Source organism: Erythrolamprus reginae, chromosome Z (assembly GCF_031021105.1).
Source record: "Erythrolamprus reginae isolate rEryReg1 chromosome Z, rEryReg1.hap1, whole genome shotgun sequence".
NCBI lineage: Eukaryota > Metazoa > Chordata > Lepidosauria > Squamata > Dipsadidae > Erythrolamprus > Erythrolamprus reginae.
This window is the reverse complement of record NC_091963.1, coordinates 11,231,780-11,258,053: the sequence shown is the minus strand read 5'-3', so window position 1 is coordinate 11,258,053 and position 26,274 is coordinate 11,231,780. Positions and strand designations below refer to the sequence as shown.

At 40.9% G+C, this 26,274-nt stretch overlaps 1 protein-coding gene across 1 annotated transcript in view; it reads left to right on the top strand.

Moving 5' to 3' along the window:
- Positions 1-26,274, top strand: part of CNPY1 (canopy FGF signaling regulator 1) — a 77,757-nt gene that overhangs the window by 12,265 nt on the left and 39,218 nt on the right. The window contains exon 3 of the mRNA XM_070728282.1: positions 25,141-25,256. Coding sequence (XP_070584383.1) covers positions 25,141-25,256 — 116 coding nt within the window. The remainder of the gene's footprint in view (positions 1-25,140; positions 25,257-26,274) is intronic.

Below are 26,274 nucleotides of genomic sequence, written 5' to 3'. Positions count from 1 at the left end.
CTTGTGGACTTCAACTCCCATTCCTGAGCTAGCATGACTGGAGGAGGAATTCTGGGAGTTGAAGTCCATAAGTCTTAAAGTTGTCAAGTTTGAAGTCTTAAACGTGCCCAGTTTGAAGTTTGTAAAAAGTGTACATGGTTGTAAAAAGTATACATGTTTGTAAAAAGTATTCTGCTACACTGGTATTTTATTAAATAATGTATTATTACACCATTTGGTTCGGAATACTTTTTTCCTTGTTTTCCACTTCTAAAAATCTAGGTGTGTCTTATGCTCCAAAAAATATGATAATCCTCCCTTTATGATAAGCCATTTAGCAACTATTCAAAGTTTTGACAGACTCCATAGAGATACTTACATTATGATGAGCTCTGCCCCCTTACTGCCACATGTCCGTATTTCAGATGCTTTTTTAAATTATTTATTTACTGTACAGTGTTCCCTCAATTTTCGCGGGTTTGAACTTCGCGAAAAGTCTATACCATGGTTTTTCCCGCCCGATGACGTCATATGTCATCGCCAAACTTTCGTCCGCCTTTAATAAATATATTTTTAATAAACTTTAATAAATAAACATGGCGAGTAATAATCTAAATGGTTGCTAAGGGAATGGGAAATTGCAATTTAGGGGTTTAAAGTGTTAAGGGAAGGCTTGTGATACTGTTCATAGCCAAAAATACTGTATTTACTTCCGCATCTCTACTTCGCGGAAATTCGACTTTCACGGGCAATCTCAGAACACATCTCCTGTGAAAATTGAGGGAACACTGTATTTATATGCTGCTCACTCCAAATGGACTCTGAGCTTGGCAATGGACTCACATTTGTGAACATTTACAGGGTCCATAACTAAGTGATCATTTTACAACATTTTTCCCGGAAACCATCACATTCAGTTTTTGGCAAAACCAGCCTGTAGCAAACAATTGGTTTACTTAACAACCACAGGGTGGCTTAACAATTGCCACAAAAAGGTCATAAAATTGTGTCAATTATCTGTATGACTTGCTTTATGAACCTCATGCAATAATGGGGTACTGCCCCCACAGCGGGGGTGGTGGGATGCAGTGGGGGACTGGGGGAGTAAGTTTATGCACTATTTATTGAATAAATAGGTTTTTTTATTGTCCTTCCTTCTCTAGTACCTTATTACGATCCTTAATTACTTTTAAAATAGGAAATAATTAAATAGTATGTTTTACCCATAAACACTTTAATCATTTTAATCATTATCTAAAACTGAACTTTTATAGCAATGAAAGAAAATCGAGCTACTTGCCTAGTCTGTTATCATACTGAACCTTGTGGGTTCAGTACAAAACCTTAAAATGTTACTGTGCTCCTCAACAAATGATGCTGTCTATCATCTGTCCTTTTTGTGACTATTCAAATAATGTGACTTGATCAACTGAAAAAGAGTCCAAGCACCTATCTGAAAACTTATCTTGGTCGCTAAGCCACTCCAACCCAGTCACATGGCCTTTAAGCCACCCCCCAGTCACATGATTGTCAAGCCACTCCCACCTGGTTACATGATCAGCAAGCCACTCCTGCCCGGTCACATGACCATCAAGCCAAACTCACAAAATAAGCCATGCCCACAGTGTGGCAGTAAAAAATTTGGCAGCCCATCACTGCCCTCATGATATGACTAATGGGCAAGCTCCGTTACAGCCTTAAGTCAAAGACTACCTATATTTCTCCTTTTATTTGTTTCATTAAAAGTTGTAATCCCTCCGCTCACCCTAAGAACAATTTCAGCTCAGCACGGAAGGATCGCCTCTTCAGTAAATATGCCTAGGAGAGAAAATAAACTCTTGCTTTATCTACAGGTAGTTTTGATGCTCACTTGATATGTTAAAATTGCTTTAGAAAGGGAATTGACTGGCATTGTTCGCTGTGCATCGCTCAGGACCTAGAGGCAAAGGTTCAACCCGTTGCAGGAGCACCCACGTTGCTCTTTCCTCCTCCCCAGCAATTCCACCTGGTTGCAAAAAAACCCCAAAAAGCACACAAGGCTTTGTCATCCGTTGACAGTTGTGCACACAAGGGGGGGAAGAGCTCCATCTGTGGTCTCCTAGCAAGGAGACGAGTGGTTGGTTTTTTAAACAGATGGCACAATGAGCTGTAAGAAATGAACATCTCTCTCGAGACGGGTAACCTGACAAAAGTAGTTGCAGCAACATATTGAAATAAATCCTCCCTTGATGTCTGCCAGGGCTGCGGAATCTTCAATCGCAAGATCTCTAGACAAAAAGTCTGGTTTGGGCAACTCGGGTGCGGCAGTTTTGAGAGACAAGCCACCTTGTGTTTCCTGGGTGGCCAAAGACACGGCTGTTCCAGATGTGCTTTGATTGAAAGAGAACCCACCACTCTAGCAAAGGTGTCTCTTCCAGGAAGAGAGAACAGTGTGTTTGCATCTCTTTTCTTATCCTCCTGATTCTGCTTCAAATACAGTAATACCTTGTCTTACGAACCCTTCGTCTTACGAACATTTCGAGATACGAACCCAGGATTTGAGATTTTTTTTGCCTCTTCTTACGAACTTTTTTCACCTTACAAACCCGCCGCCGCCACTGGGATGCCCCACCTCCGAACTTCCGTTGCAAGCGAAGCACCAGTTTTTGCGATCCTGGGATTCCCCTGAGGCTCCCCTCCATGGGAAACCCCACCTCCAGACTTCCGCATTTTTGTGATGCTGTAGGGGAATCCCAGGAGGGGAATCCCAGGATCGCAAAAACGGGCACTTTGCCGGCAACGGAAGTCCGGAGGTGGGGTTTCCCAGCGAGGGAGGCCTCAGCAAAATTGTAGCATCGCAAAAACACGGAAGTCCGGAGGTGGGGTTTCCCATGGAGAGGAGCCTTAGGGGAATTCCACCAGTGCAAAAACAGGCGCTTCGGCTTGAAAAAGGGGTGAATTTTGGGCTTGCACGCATTAATCAGTTTCCCATTGATTCCTATGGGAAACATTGTTTCGTCTTACGAACTTTTCACCTTACAAACCTCCTCCCGGAACCAATTAAGTTCGTAAGACAAGGTATCACTGTATATCTCTGGGATAAATTCAGTGTAGGTCAGTGATGGTGAACCTTTTTATCCTTGAGTGTCGAAAGAGTGTGCACGCGTGGTATCGTGCATGTGTGAGTGCCCACACTCATAATTCAATGCCTTGAGATGGTGAAAATAGCTTCTCCTGCCTCCTGGAGGCCCTCTGGAGGCCAGAAACAGACTGTTTCCCAGCTTCTGGTGGGTCCATAGGCTCATGTTTTACCCTCCCCAAGCTCCAGACGCTTCCCTGTAAAAACACCCATCCCGCTAGAGCAGTGATGGCAAACTTTTTTCCTCTCGGGTGCCAAAAGAGTACATGCACTATCGCACATTCGCCAGTGTCCACATACATAATTCAATGCCTGGGGAGGGCAAAGACAGCTTCCCTCGCTCCCTGGAGACCCTCTGGAGGCTGGAAATGGCCTTTTCCCCAACTTCTGGTGGGCCCAGTAGGCTTGTGTTTCATCCTCCCCAGGCTCCAAAGGCTTCACTGGAGCCAGGGGAGGGTAAAAATGCCCTTCCCCATCCCCCCTGGAGGCTCTATGGAAGCCAAAAACACCCTCCCAGAGCCTCTGTGTGAGCCAAAATCCAACTGGCTGGCACACACATGCATGTTGGAGCTAAGCTAGGGTTATGGCTTGCGTGCCAGCAGATATGGCTCCGTGTGCCACCTGTGGCACTTGTGCCATAGGTTTGCCATCACTGACCTAGAGGCTCCCTGGAGGCCAAAAACATCCTCCAAAAACCTCTGTGTGAGTCAAAAATGAGCTGGCCGGTGTACACACGTGCATTGCAGCTGAGCTAAGGCAATGGCTTGCATGCCAGCAGAAATGGCTCTGCATGCCACCTGTGGCACCCATGCCATAGGTTCGCCATCACTGGTATAGGTAGTATTGACTTATGACCAGTCCCTTAGCAGTGACGCTAGAAAGGTCTTTTTTTTTAAAAAAAAAAATGGGGATAAATTTCCATATCATAAGTTTTTGGGAATTTGGAAGGTTCTGTAAACCCAACATTTCTGGTGGATGTCAAATTGTGGAAAGTGAAATCATATATCCTGTAAGGTTTTTATAAGGGAAAGCTTAATTTTTTATGTTACCAGTAGTTATTCTGATCTATTTTGGCATTTCAGGCGACTTGGGATTAGCCCTCAATGTCCAAAGCTTTTCATATTTTAGGGCATATTTTGGTCCATTCTGAAGAAACGTGGTTGGTAAATCCACAGTAACTGAATTTAAACATGCCTGGGATAAATATAGATCCATCCTAAGATAAAATACAAAAAATAGTATAAGGGCAGACTAGATGGACCATGAGGTCTTTTTCTTCCGTCAGTCTTCTATGTTTCTATGTTTCTAAATGGAAAGCTCCATTTTGTGTACTATAGTCCTGGACTTGCAACTAGTAACTTAACAATTGTTCAAAATTATGGACCTGCACAGCAGCACTTATGACCTGGTTCTGAAGGTCTGATGGCTGCGTTTATGACTATTTACAGCATCCCACGTTGACATGACCACATTTTACAACATTTTTGCTTAAAATGGCATTTTGTTTTCAACAAAACCAACCCATAGAGAACAGTTGGTTTACTTGATGACTGTGCTGTTTATCAATCCCACAAAAAGATAATTAAATTGGCCACCACAGCTAATAACCATAATGGGCAGGCTTCATTATGGTCATAGATCAAGGACTTCTTCTACTCTTATTGTTCCCAATCATGTTTTGCAACTCAGATTTTCACGCCATGAACTTGGGTTTCCCATCGAGTTAATGACCAGCTGCTGCTAAAAATAGATTGTATACTTTCATTAGTTAAAAATATTTCAATTCAAGGTGTTGGTTATTACCTTTAAAGTCCTAAATTAAAGTCCTAAATTAAAGTCCTAAATTAAAGTCCTAAATTGCCAGACTAGTTATGGGACTGCCTTCTCCCTCATACTTCATTGTGGCCAGTAAGGGCCCACAGAGTCGGCCTTCTCCAGGCCCTGTCCACCAAACAAGGTCAGTTGGCAGGACCTCAGGGAATAGCCTTCTCTGTGGTGGCTCCGACCCTGTGGAATCTCTGCCCCCAGAGATCTGCACTATCCCCACCCACCCTACTGGTCTTCTAGAAAGCCGCTAAGACTGGGCTTTTCCAACAGGCCTGGAATTAGGTTGATTGCAAGTATATGGTTTTTAATGTCATCATTGTTGTGGTAAATTTTATTATTAGATTTTAAATGTTTTTTTATTGCTGTTGTATTTATTTCTGCTGTTAGCTGCTCTGCTTTGGAGTGAGTGACATAAAAATACAATCAATCAATCAATAAATTGAAAGCTCGTTCTGTGCTGCTTAATAATGAGGCAGAGCTTAACATTAGCCATGAAACATAATGAAATATAGATACGGAGTATCCATGAACTTAATGAAGACTGGCAAACTTTTGGAGCCCCTGGATTAATTTACAGTTTTGTGAGAGTGGTATTAATATTTATTTATATCTTACCTTTATTATTGTACTATATATAATTATATATATATTAAATATGTAATTATATCTACTTAGATATAATATTAGATATGGAAAACATACCTAATATTCTTTCCTCTTCCTATTTTCCTCACAATAACAACCTTGTGAGGTGGGTTGGGCTGAGAGAAAGGGAATGGCCAATGTCAGCATTCGTGCCTGAGGTAGACTAGAACTCCATTTCCTGGTAATTGGCCACCCAGATAGTTTTCAGGCCTGAGGTGGGACTAGAACTCACAGTTTCCTGGTGATTGGCCTATCCAGCTTTCATGCCTGAGGTGAAATGGTTGGTTGTTTCCAGTTTGGCCCGGTTCTGCAAACCGGAAGCGATGGCAGTAAGAGGCTCCGCCCACCCTCCAGAGATGCTTCCACGCATGCGCAAATACAAACCAGTAGTAACGGCATTTAGAACCCGCTACTGCTGAGGGGGGACTAGAACTCACAGTTTCCTGGTGATTGGCCCACCCAGCTTTCATGCCTAAATCGGAATCAGAACTCGCCATTTCCAGCCTGGTGCTTTCATCAGTAGGCCAAACTTGCTCTATATACTCTCGAAATGTCTCACCTTAAAAAAACAAAAAAGTTATGCGGACGGACACTTACCTGCACACAAACTGGTTATCATAGATGTCAGAGGTCAGCTATCATTGAACAGGTATGCTGTCGTCTCCTTGTCCTCAGGTGATCTGAGAGACACAGGGTTGCATTTGCCATTAAAACCCTAAGGCAACGCAATTCAGTAGAACCTGATCTGAGATTTGAATTGGGTAAGTATGTGTTAAAAAATCCACTGATTTTTTTTTTTGAATTTTTCTAAGGATGATTAATGGATCTACGTGGGGCTTAAAAAATTTGCAGGAACTATTAAACTTTGAGGCTGATGTCTAGCTAGGGTTGATTGTGTCCTATCGCTGTGATGTAGAACCTATGGTACTTATGGCCCGCGGAACCATATCGGAGGGCATGCGAAGCATTGCCCTATGTCAGCAAGCATGCGTGGGCACACCAGCCAGCCGTTTCATCCTCCAGAGGTTTCCGGGAGTGCAAAAAAAAAGAGTACAATGCACAAACCGGAAGTCTGTTTTTCTGAACTTCTGGTTTGCCCATTTTTTCCCCGCCCCAGGTTTCAGTGAGACCTGTGCACATGTTTGGGGATGGGAGGGTTTGTGCATATGCACAAGAGTAGCTTGGGGGGAGGAAATGGGTGTGGGCATATGTGGAACCAACTCCCCCCAGAGATTAGAATTGCCCCCATCCTCCTCACCTTTCGTAAACTTCTTAAAACCCACCTCTGCCCTCAGACATGGGGGAACTGAGATATTCTTTCCCCCTAGGCCTTTACAATTTACGCATGCTATGTCTGTATGTATGTTTGGTTTTTATAATAAGAGTACAAGAGTTATTTTAGTATTGGATTGGATTGTTACATGCTGTTTTTATCATTGTTGTTAGCCACCCCGAGTCTAAGGAGAGGGGCAGCATACAAATCCAATCAATCAATCAATCAATCAATCAATCAATCAATAAACAAACAAACAAACACTCCCATTTGGCACATGAACCAAAAAAGGTTTGCCATCACTGTCTTATCGGATGTCGCCATTTTGGAGAAATTTATTTTCCGGATTCTGTTCATACAAGGCATTTGTAGGTATGGAGACTATAGTTAAGTCCTGATAGAACCCAGGTTCCATTTGATTCCTCAAATGCACAGACCTGATTGAGTGACTCATCCATGAGAAGGGGGGTTCCAGTGGTTAGAGTACTACAGGATACGTCTGCTGACTGCCGGCTTTTGGCAGTTCGATCCTGACCAGCTCAAGGTTGACTCAACCTTCCATCTTTCCAAGGTCAGTAAAATGAGGGCCCCGATTGCTGGGGGAAATAAACTGGCTCTGTAAACCACTTAGAAAGGGCTGTAAAGCACTGTGAAGTGGTATATAAGTCTGAGTACAGTGTTCCCTCAATTTTCGCGGGGGATGCATTCCAAGACCGTCCGCGAAAGTTGAATTTCCGCGAAGTAGAGATGCGGAAGTAAATACAGTATTTTTGGCTATGAACAGTATCACAAGCCTTCCCTTAACACGTTAAACCCTTAAATTACAATTTCCCATTCCCTTAGCAACCATTTAGCAACCATGTTTATTTATTAAAGTTTATTAAAAAAATTTTTATTAAAGGTGGATGAAAGTTTGCTGATGACATATGATGTCATCGGGCAGGAAAAGCCATGGTATAGGGGGAAAATCTCAAAGTATTTTTTAATTAATATTTTTTAAAAACCGTGGTATTGACTTTCCGCGAAGTTTGAACACTGTATTACTGCTATTTAGGCACTATCTCTTAGCCCAACTTGACTAAGAAAAATATTGTTCGCATAAAAATTAAGAGATCTTTATAATAAGATTGAACTCATGAGGAAAAATGGAGCTTTGCAAATATATGGTTAATATATTTGTTTAATTAATCGACCTGTTTTTTTCAAACAGAAGGGGGTTCAGTACAATCCAGAATGCAAATAAGTCCAAAGAATAAGTGAGGCCTTCTGTCACTTCAGCTGTGGACTTCTTAAGACTTTATTGCTGTCCATTATGAATATCCAGCTGTGAAAGGACAGGTTAAAAAAATATGACCTAAATAATTTGACTTCAGGCAGTAAGGGGCAGATCTTGTTCTAGGCAAACTCTATCATTTGTAGATAAAGATGATGAGGATGTGTTGTGCATGGGTGAAAACAGTCATGGGCAGCCAAAATTTTTACTCCCACACTGTGGGTGTGGTTTATTTTGTGGGTGTGGTCATGAGACTAGGTAGGAGTGGCTTGCTGGCCATGTGACCAAGAGGGATTGGTTTGAATGATCATGATCGTTCAAGTGAACTGTTAAGTCCTCGACGTACAACCTTACAGTGTCGTTCACTGGGGTGACAATTTGCTTTGCGTTTCCCGTGCTTTCCTTCCTGGGTCACCCCCACACACACACACTTCAGGCTGGGTAGCTAGGCGAACAGGTGCTGCTAGAAGCATAAATGCTGCCAGCGCCGCTTCCACCCACACCTTCTGCTTGTACCTCAGGTGGGAGATGGCCACGTGAGGCTGGAGGGGAGCCAGGCAGGAGAGAGGGAAGCTTGTCCAAGGCCAGGAAGGAGGAAAGAAGAAAAAAGCAAGGAGCACAGACGCAGCAGCAGCAGGGGAAAAAAGGAGAGCCGAGCCAAGACCAGTAATCCAGGAAGTGACAGCTGTTGTTAAATAAAACTTATTTTTGTATCTGTTTTATTTAATCACATTCACCATCATCAGGCTGAAGTTTCAAGCTTCGTGTTGCTGTAAATATGGAATGTTTGTAACTGCCATTTCTTCCTTGTATATAGTGTTGGGGGTGGAGATTTGGTTTGAATGTAGCAAATAGATTGGGTCACTATGTTTTAGTGATTTGATTGGTTGGTGGAATCACACTTACTTGGAAGATTGATATGGTGATTATTCTGATATGTTTTTTTGTTTAAGGCTGGTTTCCAAATCTCTGGTAGGCGGAACGTATCATCCCTTTTATTTATGCATAGGGGGCGTTTCTCAATCTCTATAGCTTCTCTGGTAATTCTTCTGTATAAATTTTCTGTTTTGGAAAGTAATTTAGTTTTTTCAAAGTCAATTTCGTGCCCTGTTTTTTTGATGTGCTGGAGAAGGGAGGAAGTCTTTTCTTCTTTTTTAACTGCATTCTCATGTTCTGCAATGCGTTGGCTCACTCTTCGATTGGTTTGTCCAATGTATGTGGCTGCACATGTTTTGCAAGGGATTTCATAGATTCCTTGGTGTTCTAGTCGGATTTTATCTTTCTCCCTGTGTAGGATTTGGAAATTTCTGGCGACGTTTCGATGAGGTCCCACTCATCATCTTCAGGCTGGTGTTTCTGTTCTTGTTCTAAGTGTTCGCCTTAGAACAAGGACAGAAACACCAGCCTGAAGATGATGAGTGGGACCTCATCGAAACGTCGCCAGAAATTTCCAAATCCTACATGGGAAGAAACCCGAATATACCAAGATCGTCATACCTGTTTTTTGCTGAATTTGAAAATTAAGGGAGACTAGGATAGATCTATTTCGGCCTTATTTTGGCCTCATCAGCTAGCAATACCCACTGGGACTTGAACCTGCAACCTTTGCCTTGTAAGGCAGAGAATTATTCTCTAGGCTACAGTATCCAATCCCTTCAGCTATACACACACACACACACACATATATATATGCACCAATATACTTTTCCTATTCAAATATATTTTCACTTTATAAGTTACTTGTTTTTTATCTTCTTTCTTCTTCTACATTATTCTATAGAATGATCCATAAATATTTGATGATATTTTTTCACGTATTGACAATTCAAGTATTGACAGTTTTACCTAATTCTTTCTTTCAGCCGTTCGTATAATTTATTCCATATTGAGTAATATTCGATGTCTTCTTATTCTTTTATTTTCCTCTTTAATTGGTCCATTTGAGTGCAATCCAATATTTTTCTAATTATATCCTCGTCTTTTGTTTTTTCCTAATTTTTCCAAAATTGTGCATATGTTATTCTAGCCGAAGTAGTGATGTGTATAATCAAGTCGTTTATTTCTTTTTTATATTTTTTGTCAATTATGCCCAATAGAAATAAGTTAGGCTTCATCTCTATATCTTCTTTTATTATCTCTATCGGCCAGGGTCTGATTTTACTCCATATTTTTTTGCCTTTGTCCATCATAAATGGTAATAAGTTCCAGTTTCCTTTTTACATTTCCAGCATATTGAGGATGAATTTGGGAACATCCTGGCAATTCTTACAGGTGGTAAATGCCACATGTAGACCATCTTATACTGGTTTTCTTTCTATGGCACCAACATTGTTAATTTTCAATTAGTTGTCCAATTTTCCCCCCCCCATATTCTCCAAATCAATAGTGTGACCAAAGTTTTTTCCCCATCTAATCATCATGTCTTTAACTATCTCCTCTTCCATTTTACATCTTATTAGAAACTTATAGATATTGCTTAATAGTTTTTCATCTGTACTAAGTAATATCCTATCAAGGTCATTAGGTTTTTTCTGGATTTTGAACAATTTTATATTTTTATGATATTTAGCTTGGACTGGTGTATAGGTCCACCAATCCAAACTAATTCCATGTTCTGTCAGATCTTCTCTAGTTCTCAAACTACCTTTGTATCATATAATTATATCAAGTGTTTTAGGATTTGAATGTTTTATTGCTTCAACTGTAGAAAGCCAATATGGGATCTTTAAGTAATTATGTTTTTTAATATTCAACCAAATTTGTAATAATGCATTTCTAAGCAAATGTCTCTTAAAATATGTGCGGACTTCATATTTCTCATCCTATATAAATGCATGCCATCCTAGTTGAAGATCATGTCCCTCTATTGTCAGTATTGCCTTATTTCTTAGTTCTATCCATTCTATGATCTATACTAGTGCTGCTGATTGAAAATATACTTGCCAGTTTGGAAGTCTTGGCTGCCTTTTTTTGGTATTTTTTGCCTTGTGCGCATACACAGAAGCAAAATGTTGCATGGGGACATGCGCACGCATGAGATTTGGGCATTTTTTTTGCTTCCATGCATGTGCAGAAGCAAAAAACGCTGGGGACGTGCATGCACGCAAGACAAATGAAGCGCACCAGTAGCAGCAGTAGCAGCAATCCGCCCCTGCTGCTAGATGTTTGAATCATCAGGCACACAAGAAATGTACAAACAGCTTATTTGGGGAAGATTTATCTTCTACCCAGAATGACAATGGAAAATAATATTCATTCTGTCCCAAGAGGGAAAACCCCCCAGTTACTTCAGCAATAATAATGCTTATCGATTAACCCTAAAGTCATATATCAGTTATGTATTCAATATTTATTTCCAGGCTTCCTATCTAATGCTTATTTGTCAGGATGCTAAACTTTTGCTTTTGCTTCAGTTTGCTGTGCTGAATTATTCAATTACAAGCTCTTTGACCTTCCCTCAACCTTTCTAAATTATTTCCAGCCTCCACACCATTCTTTGGCAGGAGTTGAAAGATGGTTCGAACTGAAAATTTCACAGCTTTATCAGCCTTTCTAGGCTGTCTTCTCCTGGTTTAATTAATTTTAAGACAGACACGGAGCAAATATTCAGGTTGCAGGGAAGAATGGGCTCATTTTATGACTGGCTGCCCAATGCAGTTGTATGTTGGACATACTTATTATCATTATCATTATCATTATCATTAGAAACATAGAAACATAGAAGTCTGACGGCAGAAAAAGACCTCATGGTGCATCTAGTCTGCCCTTATACTATTTTCTGTATTTTATCTTAGGATGGATATATGTTTATCCCAGGCATGTTTAAATTCAGTTACTGTGGATTTATCTACCACGTCTGCTGGAAGTTTGTTCCAAGGATCTACTACTCTTTCAGTAAAATAATATTTTCTCATGTTGCTTTTGGTCTTTCCCCCAACTAACTTCAGATTGTGTCCCCTTGTTCTTGTGTTCACTTTCCTATTAAAAACACTTCCCTCCTGGACCTTATTTAACCCTTTAATATATTTAAATGTTTCGATCATGTCCCCCCTTTTCCTTCTGTCCTCCAGACTATACAGATTGAGTTCATTAAGTCTTTCCTGATACGTTTTATGCTTAAGACCTTCCACCATTCTTGTAGCCCGTCTTTGGACCCGTTCAATTTTGTCAATATCTTTTTGTAGGTGAGGTCTCCAGAACTGAACACAGTATTCCAAATGTGGTCTCACCAGCATTCTATATAGTGGGATCATAATCTCCCTCTTCCTGCTTGTTATACCTCTAGCTATGCAGCCAAGCATCCTACTTGCTTTCCCTACCGCCTGACTGCACTGTTCACCCATTTTGAGACTGTCAGAAATCACTACCCCTAAATCCTTTTCTTTTGAAGTATTTGCCAACACAGAACTGCCAATACAATACTCAGATTGAGGATTCCTTTTCCCCAAGTGCATTATTTTACATTTGGAAACATTAAACTGCAGTTTCCATTGCTTAGACCATTTATCTAGTAAAGCTAAATCATTTACCATATTACAGACGCCTCCAGGAATATCAACCCTATTGCACACTTTAGAGTTATCGGCAAATAGGCAAACCTTCCCTACCAAACCTTCCCCTATGTCACTCACAAATATATTAAAAAGAATAGGACCCAGAACAGACCCTTGTGGCACACCGCTTTTAACCTGACTCTGCTCAGAATACTCGCCATTAACAATAACTCTCTGATGTCTACGCTTCAGCCAGCTGCAAATCCATTGAACTATCCAGGGATTAAGTCCAATCTTCACTAATTTATCTATCAGCTCTTTATGTGGAACCGTATCAAAGGCTTTGCTGAAGTCCAGGTAGGCAATATCCACGGCACCACCTTCATCCAACACCTTTGTGACATAGTCAAAGAAATCAATGAGATTAGTCTGACATGATTTGCCTTCAGTAAAGCCATGCTGATTTGGGTCCAATACATTAGCATTAGCATTAGCATTAGCATTAGCATTAGCATATTATTATTATTATTATTATTATTATTATTATTATTATCATTATTATTATTTAGATTTGTATGCCGCCCCTCTCTTAGACTCAAGGCGGCTCACAGCAATAATAAAAACAATGTACAATAACAAATCGAATATATTTTTAAAAACCCTTATTTAAAAACAAGACATACATACAAACATACCATACATAAATTATATAGGTTTGGGGAAGATGTCTGTGGCTGTAATTCTGAGCAATGTCTTAATTAGTATTTATTAATAACACCACACTGCTTCCACATTAATAATTCAGTATAGATCTTAAGGCACCTTTACAATCTAGCAAAAACTGGTCATGGAAAAGTGAGACAGGGCCTTTTTGGTGAGGGCATCCCAGCCACAGAATGCTCTATCCAGGCTGATTTGATTTTGATAGAAGAAAATGTTTGTAGCTCAGGCTTGAACTGTGCGGTCATTGGTGCTCACTCAGTATGGTTGTTTTCTTATAGACATTTCATTACCCATCTAGCTAACTTCAATAGTACTAGAAGGCAATGGGTTTGCTCTCTGTTTATTATTATTATTATTATTATTATTATTATTATTATTATTATTATTATTATTTTATATTATTTATTAGACTTGTATGCCACCCTTTTCCGAAGACTCAGGGCGGCTCACAGGGTACATATATTATATATTAGTTATTTACCCTGATAGATTTGGTGGGAGTTGTTCTTGTTGGTTTCTTCATTAGAGAGTTGTCTATTGTTGCTTGTTTATCTGACTTTGTAATTCCTTGATTAGGATTTTGTTTATTGCTTTGATTTTCTAGCCCAATAAGTAAATAACAAATAAACAAACAAATGCAATTTTTGGGACTTGGAGAATATGATATTCAGAACTTCAATTCCCAGCAACCCGACTGGCAACGAGGCAATGAGAAAGGTTAGGAATTGCAGTTCAGCAAGATTGTTAAGTAAGTAAGAGGAAATATTGTGTTATCCACCAGTGCAATAAATATAAAACATCCTACCAGCCTTCTCCAGAGTGAGACACCTGAGCAGGTGTGTGTAATGAAGATGCAATTGCATCATACTGATCCTTGTGTAGTTCTGAGGCAATTAAATTTAGAAGCAGAAAGATGGGATCTCGGAAAATACACTGCTTAAAAAAATAAAGGGAACAGTTAACACAATATAACTCCAAATAAATCAAACTTCTATGAAATCAAACTATCCACTTAGGAAGCAATACTGATGGATGATCAATTTCACATGCTGTTGTACACATTCCACTTTGTACAGAACAAAGTATTCAATGAGAATATTTCATTCATTCAGATCTAGGCTGTGTTCTTTGAGTGTTCCCTTTAATTTTTTTGAGCAGTATAAAATAAACTAAATGAGAAAAATCTTTCTAGACATATTTTTACTCATTAAGTCTTACTCCAAGCAAATTATAGGGGCTGAGACATAGCCACTTCAAATGAAAAGCAATCATTCAACCTATTAGATTTCCCCTCAACCCAAACCCAAATCAACCTATAAGACCAACAATACTTTTAGCTGTTTAATTTTTCTTTCTTTCTTTCTTTCTTTCTTTCTTTCTTTCTTTCTTTCTTTCTTTCTTTATTTATTTTTCCCTTCCCCCCCTCTCCCCACCTGTCTTATATCACCAGGCACATTTCAGGTTAGCAGCTGCACACAGTGATAAATTTAAAATAATAATACAGATTTCATCAGGTCTAGGTAGGTAACATTAGGACCCCTGCATTTACCCTTCATCTTCTGAGGGGTTTTTAATGGTTGGTTTTAGCCCATCCAGCCTGTAGCTGGAATTTATAATCGGGTTTAGCTTTTAACTACTCCATGCAAGGGTGGCTGCGCAATAATTCCAGTACGGTTTAATGAGAACAAAACAGCCAATAGTAATTCTAACTGCAAAATTTGATTAGGGACTAAATAGTCTGTGCTGAAACAACCAATCAGCCAAGGCCATTCCCCAGGCAATAGATTATGAGCTTTGTTAGAGTAGATTTTGTTATCTTTTGACACTTTATTGGGCCACAATTTCTTCTGGAAAGTGGGATGGGTAATTGTTCCAGAATATATGGTATTCCCCTTCAAAAGATGCCAAATCTCTAACTAGACTCAAAACAAAACTTCCCTCTTCCCTCTGGGAAAATGTAGCTTTTATTTCATCACATGTAGAGGCAAGTGTTCCATTTACCCTATCTTTCAGAGTGTAAGATGCACTAGAGTATAAGACACACCTTAGTTTTGGGAGAGGGAAATAGGGGCTCCGGTGTTCAGGAGAGGCCGTTTCACCCTCCTGAAATCTGGAGGAAAGTCTCTGGAGCCTGTGGTTCAGGAGGCTGAGTAGACCACATCTCCCTGGCCATACCCACTAAACAACTGGGCAGCGAATTGGTTGCTAATTTTTTTCAATCCCACCACTGAGTACAGGGTTGGAATAGAAAGTATCAAGGTCCCTTCCATCTCTATGATACTATGCACTATTTTTTTAACTAGCCTATTTTTTTTTTTTTAAAAAGAAAGAAACAAAATTAGATGTCATTCTTCCTACAGAAACAGCTTTCTATTTCAGTCAGCAGGATTAATACTTGCAAACCTAGAAAAAGTGCAGAGAAGAGCAATAAAGATGATTAGGCTAAAATATATGAAGAACCATTGCAGGAACTGGGTGTGTCTAGTTTAAGGAAAAGAAGGACCAGGGAAGACATAATAGCATGTTCCAATATCTCAGAGGTTGCCACAAAGAAGAGGGAGTCAAGCTATTCTCCAAGGCACCTGAGGGAAGAACAAGAAGCAATGGGTAGAAGCTGAACCAAGGAGAGAAGCAACTTAGAACTAAGGCGAAATTTCCTGAGAGTTAGAACAATTAATCAGTGGAACAGCTTGCCTCCAGAAGTTGTGAATGCCCCAACACTGGAAGTTTTTAAGAAGATGTTGGATAACCATTTGTCTGAAGTGGTGTAGGGTTTCCTGCTTAAGCTAGAAGACTTCCAAGGTCAATTCCAACTTTGTTGTTGTTGTTGTTATTACCTAACAGCAGTCATAGTGCACACTATATCAGGAAGGTGCTATATCAGGTGCTGATTCAATCCATCCCAATATTTCCACTCCACATTTTCTCAATTCTTTGAAAATTCCTTATTTCCTTGTAGTTCTCTATTTTAGCCAGATGTGGATAGTGGTGGATGGTCTGAAATCTTATTAAATCAGAAATCAAATATCAATTTGCCATGAACATGTCCCAGAACAGAACAGATTGAGTTGGAGTAGAGTTTTGGCAGGGTCCTCAATCACCATAGAGATGGTTCTTAAATTACAGCAGTTCATTTAGCGTCTAAAATTACAATGGCACAGGGAAAAAGTGTCTTATTTTTACATTTACAACCGTTGCTACATTTTCATGGTTATATGATCAAAATTGAATTTGTGCAACTGGTTCATATTTATGATGGATGCAGTGTCATGTGATTGCCTTTTGCAACTTTCTGGCAAGCAAAATCAATGGGGAATCCAGATTCACTTAAAGACCTTATTACTAACATTGTTACAACTACAACCATTTTGATTCCTTTAACAACTGCAGCAAGAAAAATCATAGAAAAGAGCAAAATTCACTTAGCAACTTTCTCACTTAGCAATAGAAGTATTGGGGTCAATTGGGGTCATACATCAAGGACTACCTGTATCTAGAACAGGGGTAGGCAAAGTTGGCTCTTCTATGACATAGGACTTCAACTCCCAGAATTCCTAAGCTAGCATGATCAGCTCAGGAATTCTGGGAGTTGAAGTCCACAAGTCATAGAAGAGCCAACTTTGCCTATCCCTGTTCTAGAACCTGAGATATAGTATAAGAGGGCTATTTCTCTACTCATTAATATTTGTAATGCTTCTTTTAGCCCGAGGGCCAAATAGGGAAAAAACCACTTGTGTTTCCCTCCTTCTTTTCCTGATAAGTTCCTTTAGAAAGTTTTGGAGAGAAAGGCAGGGGTGGGAGAGAATTGCATTAACTCTTAAGAGAATTTCATGGATAAAATATAAGTGTTAAAGATAAATATAAGATGTTAAAGACTCACCTATGCCGCCAGGCATGGGGAGATTAACTCCCCCCTCTTCTGACTCTAAGCACTTGAGAATGGTATGACTGTGTTGGGGTTTTAATTCTATTTTTTATTAATTAGATTTGAATTACTGTTACTGTATTTGTTATTGTTGTGAGCCGCCCTGAGTCTTCGGAGAGGGGTGGCATATAAATCTAATAAATTATCGTCATTATTATTATTGTTGTTGTTGTTGTTATTATTATTATTATTATTATTATTATTATTATTATTATTATTATTAGAAATATTCATATTTTTCTGGGGGAGAAACCAAGCTGGCTAATCAGGGTAGCCAATTGGGTCAAGCCTAAGGTGACCAGACTTTTAAAGTCCCGATTTTTTAAAAAAGTTCCGGTTTTTAGAAAGAATGCATGACACGCCAAGAGAAAGGAAGCACTTTATTCACTCTGGGCAGTCCAGAGTGAATAAAGTCCTTCCTTTCTCTGAGCACTTGGAGAGGGAATGAACCTCTCCCACCACTGAGAGAAATTAAATACTTTATTCATTCTGGATGGCTCAAGAATCAATAACCACCACCTCCATCAATGGTGTCCAATATTAAATATTTACCAATAAATAATATTTACCAATATTAAAATCTGGTCACCTTAGTCAAGGCCACTTATTCAAGGAAGGGTCAATAGGAGATAGGAAGCTGTTTCTCTCATACTGCGAGAGCTATCATGGGCCTTCCTAAATATGCCCATGTCACACCAACACTCTGCAGTCTGCATTGGTTGCTGATCGGTTTCCGGTCACAATTCAAAGTATTGGTTATGACCTATAAAGCCCTTCATGGCATCGGACCAGAATATCTCCAGGACTGTCTTCTGCCGCACGAATCCCAGTGACCAGTTAGGTCCCACAGAGTTGGCCTTCTCGGGTCCCATCGACGAAACAATGTCATCTGGCGGGACCCAGGGGAAGAGCCTTCTCTGTGGTGGCCCCGGCCCTTTGGAATCAACTCCCCCCAGAGATTAAAATTGCCCCCACCCTCCTTGCCTTTCGTAAGCTTCTTAAAACCCACTTCTGTCGTCAGGCATGGGGGAATTCAGATATTCCCTTCCCCCCAGGCTTATAAAATTTATGCATGGTATGTCTGTATGTATGATTGGTTTCTTAAATTGGGGGTTTTTTACATTACTTTTAATATTAGATTTGTTCATATTGTCTTTTTGCTGTTGTTAGCCGCCCCGAGTCTACGGAGAGGGGCGGCATACAAATCAAACCAAAGAAACAAACAAACAAACAAACAAACAAACAAACAAATACTCGAGTCGTCTCGAGAAGTGCGGCATAGAGATCTAATTAATAAAAATAATAAATACTTCCTGCTAAGGGGGAACCAAGGTACCATCTTTAAGAAGTCCATCTTGTCTGAAGCAATCTGATGATGGGTTGGGTAAAAGTTGCAGTAGGTATGCAATGTGAATCGATGGGTGGATGGATGGGTGGGTTTGAGAGAAAGTTGAACACAGGAATCTGAAAATAGCTTATGATACTTCTCCACTTGATACCTTCACACTAACACTTAGGACAGTGGTCCCCAACTTTTTTGACACCTAGGATCAGTTTCGTGGGAGACAATTTTTCCACTGACTGATGCGGGGGATGGATGTGAGTTTGGCTTGCTTGCTTTCCCATCACTCTGGCCTTGGAGTTGGAGATGCCTTGACATATAGGTCACTCTCAACCCTTGGAAAGAGTCAGAAAATTAATTGCTTTCATTTTTTCCTACCTGCAATGCAGCTATGAGGATAGCCTTGAGGGGGGAAAAAAGGAGGAAGAGCTGCAACCAAAATAATGGGTTAGATAAGAGAAAGGAGTAGAATTCTAACCGGGGAAAGCATCTCTGATAAGATAGCCCAGAGTTCCTTGAAGCTAAGACCTTTAACTGTAAGTTCGATTAATAAATCAACCCAATAAGATAAAGGCAGAGAGTAGGGAGGCATCTTCAGATTTGCAAGATACTGTTATTGTAACTCTACAGCAAGAATAATATCAGTATTCATTTTTATGGTTTCTTTCCTTTTCTGAACTACCGCAAATGCTAAAAACACAATCAAATAATCAATGTCTTGCCAAATTATAAAAAGTGCCAAAACTTTCCTGACACTGGTATTACAGTGGGGGAGGAATCCCCTTAGCCTCAAAAGCCAAATAAATTGGCTTCTGAGGTTGTGAAGGAAAACTTTATGTCTGCCAAGTATAATTAAAAATATATCTTGCAGGCAGTTGAAGATATAAATTATAATCTGTAGATTTTTTTGCAATTGGATAATTTTCTGATACTTGTACAATCGCGGCATGATTTCGGTAGGGGATGGAATGGGAAAAGAAGGAAATAATATCTCCTGGCAAATAAGAAGAATGGATGGTAAAACCGCATGGAAATTGCAGAAAGAGCCTAAATGATAGCTTCAGTATGATGTGATCATGAGGATAAATTAAATTTCTTTGCTACCTGACTTTTAATAATTCTGGGCAGCTGACAGCAATCAAAGATAGAAATCACAATACAATATCCATTGTAAATCGATGGTTATTAAAACGGATGTCCATGTGCTGCCTCTATGTTGGTTGAGGCAGGCAGGATTACCTTGAGTATCGTTTGTTGGGGGTCAAGGGAAAGGGAGGGTCTTGCCTTCTCTTTCTGCTCAAGATCCCCAGGGTCAATTGCTGGTCCATTGTGTGACACAGAATGCTGGACTCGATGGGCTTTGGCATGATTCAGCATGGCTCTTTTTATGTTGTTATGTTCTTATGTAAATAATAGTGGTTAAAGCAGGGACCGCCTTCTGCCGCACGAATGCCAGCGACCAGTTAAGTCCCACAGAGTGGGCCTTCTCCAGATCCCATCAACTAAACAATGTCGGTTGGCGGGGCCCAGGGGAAGAGCCTTCTATGTGGTGGCCCCGGCCCTCTGGAACCAACTCCCCCCAGAGATTAGAATAGCCCCCACCCTCCTTGCCTTTCGTAAGCTCCTCAAAACCCACCTCTGCCATCAGGCATGGGGGAACTAAGATAATTTCCCCCCCTAGGCTTCTACAATTTATGCATGGTATGTTTGTATGTATGATTGGTTTTATAACAAAGGTTTTTAGCTGTTTTAGTATTGGATTTTTAAATTCTGTTTTTATCCCTGTTGTTAGCCGCCCCGAGTCCACGGAGAGGGGCGGCATACAAATCCAATGAATAAATAAATGAATGAATGAATGAATGAAGAAAGAAAGAAAGAAAGAAAGAAAGAAAGAAAGAAAGAAAGAAAGCAGGATAGGAACTGGGCAATGAGTTCTAGTCCTAAAAACTGACTGGGTGACTTTGGGTCAGTCACTAGGCGATGGTAGAGTTTCGTGTCATAGGCATGAAAGTCAACCGGATAACTTTAGATTAGGACAGTGATAGTGAACTTTTTTCTCCTTGGGTGACAAAAGAGTGTGGGTGCACATATCACGCATGTGCGAGTGCCCACACCTATAATTCAATGCCTAGGAAGGGCAAAAGACCTTCCCCTGCCTCCCCGGAAGCCAAAAACGTCCTGTTTCCCAACTTCTGGTTGGCCCAGTAGGCTCATGTTTTGCCCTCACCAGACTCCAAAGGCTTCCCTGGAGCCGGGGTAGGGTAAAAACGCCCTTCCCTCCGGAGGCTCTCTGGAAGCCAAAAACGCCCTCCCAGAGCCTCTGTGTGAGCCAAAAGTCAGCTGGCTGTCACACACATGCACACTGGAGCTGAGCTAGGGCGACAGCTCATGTGCCAGCAGATATGGCTCCACTTGCCACCTATGGCACCCGTGCCATAGGTTCGCCATCACTGGATTAGGGGTATCAAACTGGTGGTCTGCGGGCCAGATGCATCACGCACAGGCCATGCCCTCCCCAGCTCTGTAAAGGCCAAAAAAACATTGCGATACATCGTATGCAGTAGTGGGTTGATACTGGTATGGTAGGGGACGACGCACTGGCAGCGAATGCCAGATTGCACAATTTGCACGCAGCCGCTACGGTGCCAGTCCTATGGGTGCTGCCATCTTTTTTTGTTACTTGTTTGAATTTTTGCTTCGTGCACATGCATAGAAGAAAAATCTCACAAGGGGACATGCGTGGGTGCAAGATTTTAGGGATTATTGATTGATTGATTGAATTTGTATGCCACCTCTCTCCGGAGACTTGCATGCACGGAAGCAAAAATATCACTGAAATTTCATGTGCGCACACATCCCCTCACATGATTTCAGCATGTTTTTGCTTCCTGCGCATGCTAGGATGTACACGCATAGTGCTGCTTGCCCACAAGAGAACCAAAGCTGCGTGCGCAGTGCATCAGTAGTGGGGGTAATGGCAATCCATCCCTGGTCATGTGACATCATGGGAAGTGATCGAGCTTGACCCCAGGCTTTAGACCAGTGATGGCAAACCTTTTTTTCCTTGGGTGCCAAAATAGTGCACATGCGCTATTGCACGTGTGCGTGTGCCCACACCCATATTCAATACACCTCCACGTGCCCCCGATCCCCCTTTTTCTGACTTCCAGTGGGCTTGGCACGCTCATTTTTCACCCTCCCCAGGCTCCAGAGGCTTTCATGGAGCTCAGGGAAGATAAAAAACCCACTCCTGCCCCCCTGGGGCCCAAAAAGGTCCTCCCAGAGCCTCCATGCAAGCCAAAAATCATGCGGGCACCCACACGTGCACTGGAGCTGCGCTAAGGCAATGGCTCGCGTGCCAGCAGATATGTCTCCATGCACCACTTGTGGCACGCATGGCATAGGTTCTCCATCATGGCTTTAGACCAATCACCAGGATAGTGTGAATTCCAATCCCGCCTTAGGCGTGAAAGCAACTGAGCGACTTTAGACTAATTGCCAGGAAAGTGGGATTCCTAGTCCTGCCTTTTAGGGATGAAAACCAACTGGGTGACTTTGGGCCACTCACTCTCTCTCTGTCCAACCTGTCTCTCAAGATTGCTGCTGTTGAGAAAATAGAAAGAAGGAGAATAGAAAATAGAAGAAGGTGCATTAGATATGTTCACCTCCTTGAAGGGTTTATAAAAAAAATGGCAGGCGATGTAAATTAAATAAATTAAGATAATAAAGAATAGATGAGGAAAGAAGATAATATTTTCTCACATTGCTTTTGGGGTAAAGATCAAAAACAACGTGAGAAAATATTATTTTACTGAAACAGTAGGAGATTCTTGGAACAAACTCCCAGCATACGTGGTTGGTAAATCCACAGTAACTGAACTTAAACATGCCTGGGATAAACATATAGTCATCCTAAGATAAAATACAGAAAATAGTATAAGGGCAGACTAGATGGATCATGAGGTCTTTTTCTGCCATCAGTCTTCTATGTTTCTATGTTTCTAAGATGGCAAGGGCAAAGAAGGGAAGGGTCTTCTTTGCCAAAAACCTTAGGGGTCTTTATGGACCTTTCAATCTCAGGGGGATCTCATTCCAGAGGGGCAAGTGCTGCTTCATAGGAGGCGTGTTTCCAGGGTCCCAATAGATAGCATTGTTTGATCAAAGGAATCCAGAGTGTACTAGCTGTACAGGATCAAACATCTGCTGGATAGATATTGTGAGAGACAGCAGTCCCTCAAGTAACCAGGCTGAATGGAATGGAATGGAATAGAATAGAATAGAATACGGTGATACTGCGTTGTCTAGTATTGGAATGGAATGGAATAGAATAGAATTGAATACGGTGATACTGTGTTGTCTAGTATTGGAATGGAATGGAATAGAATACGGTGCTACTGTGTTGTCTAGTATTGGAATGGAATGGAATAGAATAGAATAGAATAGAATAGAATAGAATACGGTGATACTGTGTTGTCTACTATTGTAAGGATGGAAAGATTTCTCCTAAAGTCTACCACCATTTCTATGGTTTTGAGTGTGTTCAGTTATGCCACGTAGGCATTTACAAGTGAAACTCAAAAAATTAGAATATCGTGCAAACGTTCATTCATTTCAGTAATGTAACTTAAAAGGTGAAACTTAATATAGGAGAGATATTCATAACATGCAAGGCAAAATATTTCAAGCTTGTGATTTGTCATAATTGTGATGATTATGGGACAGCCAAAATCTACCATCTCAGACTATTAGAATATTACATGCGATTAATAAAACAAAGATTGTACATAGAACAATATAAGACATCTGAAAAGTATAAGCATGCATATGTACATGGTACTTGACTTGGACCTCTTTTGCAGCAATTACTGCCTTATTGCGGCGTGGCATGGATGCTATAAGCCTGTGGCACTGTTGAGGTGTTATGGCAGCTTTGAGATGTTTGGACTTCAAATCCCAGCATTCCATAACCATCATGGCAGCTTTGAGATGTCTGGACTTCAAATCCCAGCATTCCATAACCATCATGGCAGCTTTGAGATGTTTGGACTTCAAATCCCAGCATTCCATAACCATCATGGCAGCTTTGAGATGTTTGGACTTCAAATCCCAGCACTCCATAACTATCATGGCCATTTATAAGGACCCCGGGAGCTGAAGTTCACACATCTCAAAGTTGCCAGGTTCAGCTGCCAATTCCGTCACTTGCAACCTTTTTACGAACTGTCGGCTTTGGCACTGCTTTTCCCTTTCTCTTCTCTACACATTGCGTTTGAATATCTTATCTGGTTAGCTTCAGGCATTTCATAATTTAGCAAATTATGAATGAGTACAATTTTTTTTTTCTTTGGGACACATATTAGTTTTGTTTCCAAGAGAATAAATGACAAGGGGATAACATTTAGCTGCAGCCGTATAACCTGGCTTACTACATGCAAGGCTCCAGATGGTGCCATCTCAGGCACAACCAATCTTTAAAATGTGGCTTCTATCAAGGTACAAGAATTATCTCTCCCTCCAATAAAATAGCTGTTGTCATCTATGCCATCAACACTGCACATGACACTTTGGTGTCCAAATCTTCTTTCCAAGAATTATTCTCAGAAGAAAACTACAGTGAGTTTCTGGCCCGGATTATATATATAGGAGGTGATACAGGAGATGATCCTGTAGCCTAGAGGCTAAGGCCACTGCCTTACAAGGCAGAGGCCCCAGGTTCAAATCCCAGTAAGGGTGTGGCTACCTGATTAAGGCAAATAAGTCTGAAATAGATCTTTAGTAGTCTCCCTTCTTTTTCATTATCAGCAAAAATATGTTACACACACACATGTGTGTGTATGTATGTAGCATATTTTTACTGATAATGAAAAGGAAGGGAGGCTAGTATAGATCTATTTAAAGCTATTTTGCTCTTATCAGCTAGCGATATCCTTACTGATATTTGAACCTGTACAGGGGAGTCTGCCTGTAAGTCAGTATCTTTAACCTCTAGACCACAGGTTCTCCTCCTCTCAGCTTGTACAGGGAAGAGTTACATGATTTTTCCTGTCAAATCACCCAATTATGTGAGGAAGCATACTGTTTCTTTTTTGCCTCTCGGCCCCTCCAGGAGCCATATACAAGGCAGTTAATTTTTTTAATGTAGCTGACAAACTATATTCTATATGTGTAACACACGTTTGCTGATAATGAAAAGGAAGGCAGACTAGTATAGATCTATTTCAAACTATTTTGCTCCCATCAGCTAGCCATACCCTTGCCGGGATTTGAACCTGGGGAGTCTGTCTATAAGGCAGTAGCTTTAACCTTAATTATTAAGGTTAAATTATTAAATATATTAATACTTCTTGGTGACAACATGTTTGAATGGCTATGTAAGCCCATGTTTTGGAAGACGCTTTGACTGCAAACAGCTCTCTCAGTATTTGTGTCAGTTTTTCACACACGTACGCACGCACACACACCCTGTTTTTGTCGTATTTTTCTATTGGGATTTTTTGGAATGAGGATGTCTCTCCGTATTCCTTTTCCTTTGCACTCTGCAGCATGTAGGGCTCTTGCTGATGAGTTGGAGTATGAGATCAAGAAAATTGGACCAAGAAGGACTGTAAATTCGGGGACATTTCGAATCAACCCTGATGGCACACGAGGTAAAAAGAAGGTAAGACAAGACCAGGAGACCAAGCTCAGTAATTGCTAGGTCGTGCAATTATCAACCACTTACCCAAACAGCAGTTGGTCTTTTAATCTTCTAACCTTTCCTGCGTTAGGCCAGCAGCCACTAAATTGCTTCATTTTCCTCTGGGACTTAAAATCATCTCTAAGCTTGAAATTGAAGTATATTTTTTCCCTTTTTCCCAGCGTCTTTTTTTAAAAAAAAAAAAAATTGGATGGGGACTTTTTAAAAAAATGTTGAGAATGGAGTCTTGTTGCATTGACAAGTTGTACTACGGAATGAGAACATCGGATCGTAGGACTGGAAGGAAGCTTGGAGGACTTCTAGACCAGTACACCAGGATGGACACGTAGTTAAATTGGTTTTATTAACAATTAACTGGAACGGCAGCAAGTGATCGCTAACAGGCTGGGTAGTGCAAGAAGCACCCTAAAATAATGGCACGCTTTATAAAACAATTCAAAAGGGTACGTGTGTGGCTCTGACAGCCGTTTAAAACTGGCAGCAGCCACTGTTATCCAATCAGTGGCTGGTATTCAAATGGCTGCTGTTGTCCAATCAGCGGGCAGCATTCAAATGGCCGCTGTTATCCAATCAGCGGCCAGTATGCAAATTCCCTTGGACAGAACACCTTCCCTCTCTCCTCATGCATGCCCCCCTCCCCCCTCCTGGGCTGCCCCACCACACATGCACACAGGCCTTTGTGAAGCCTGGTAGGCAGTGGTGGATTCTTACCGTTGTGGTCCAGAGAGCTGCACCAATGTGAACTCACTGATTTTGGGTGATTTCCCCCCCCCCCTGGCATTTCCCTGTCAGAAGAAGCCCTCGCGCCCTTTTAATGCTGACTTTTATTCTTCATCCGAAGCACAGCTGAGGGATTCTCCCACACAGAGATGCTGAGGGGAAAAATCGCCCAAAATCAGTGGGTTCATACCTGTGCAGTTCTCCGAATCCACCATGGAGTAAAATGCCTAAACCGGCAAACCGGAAGTGCATTTTTACT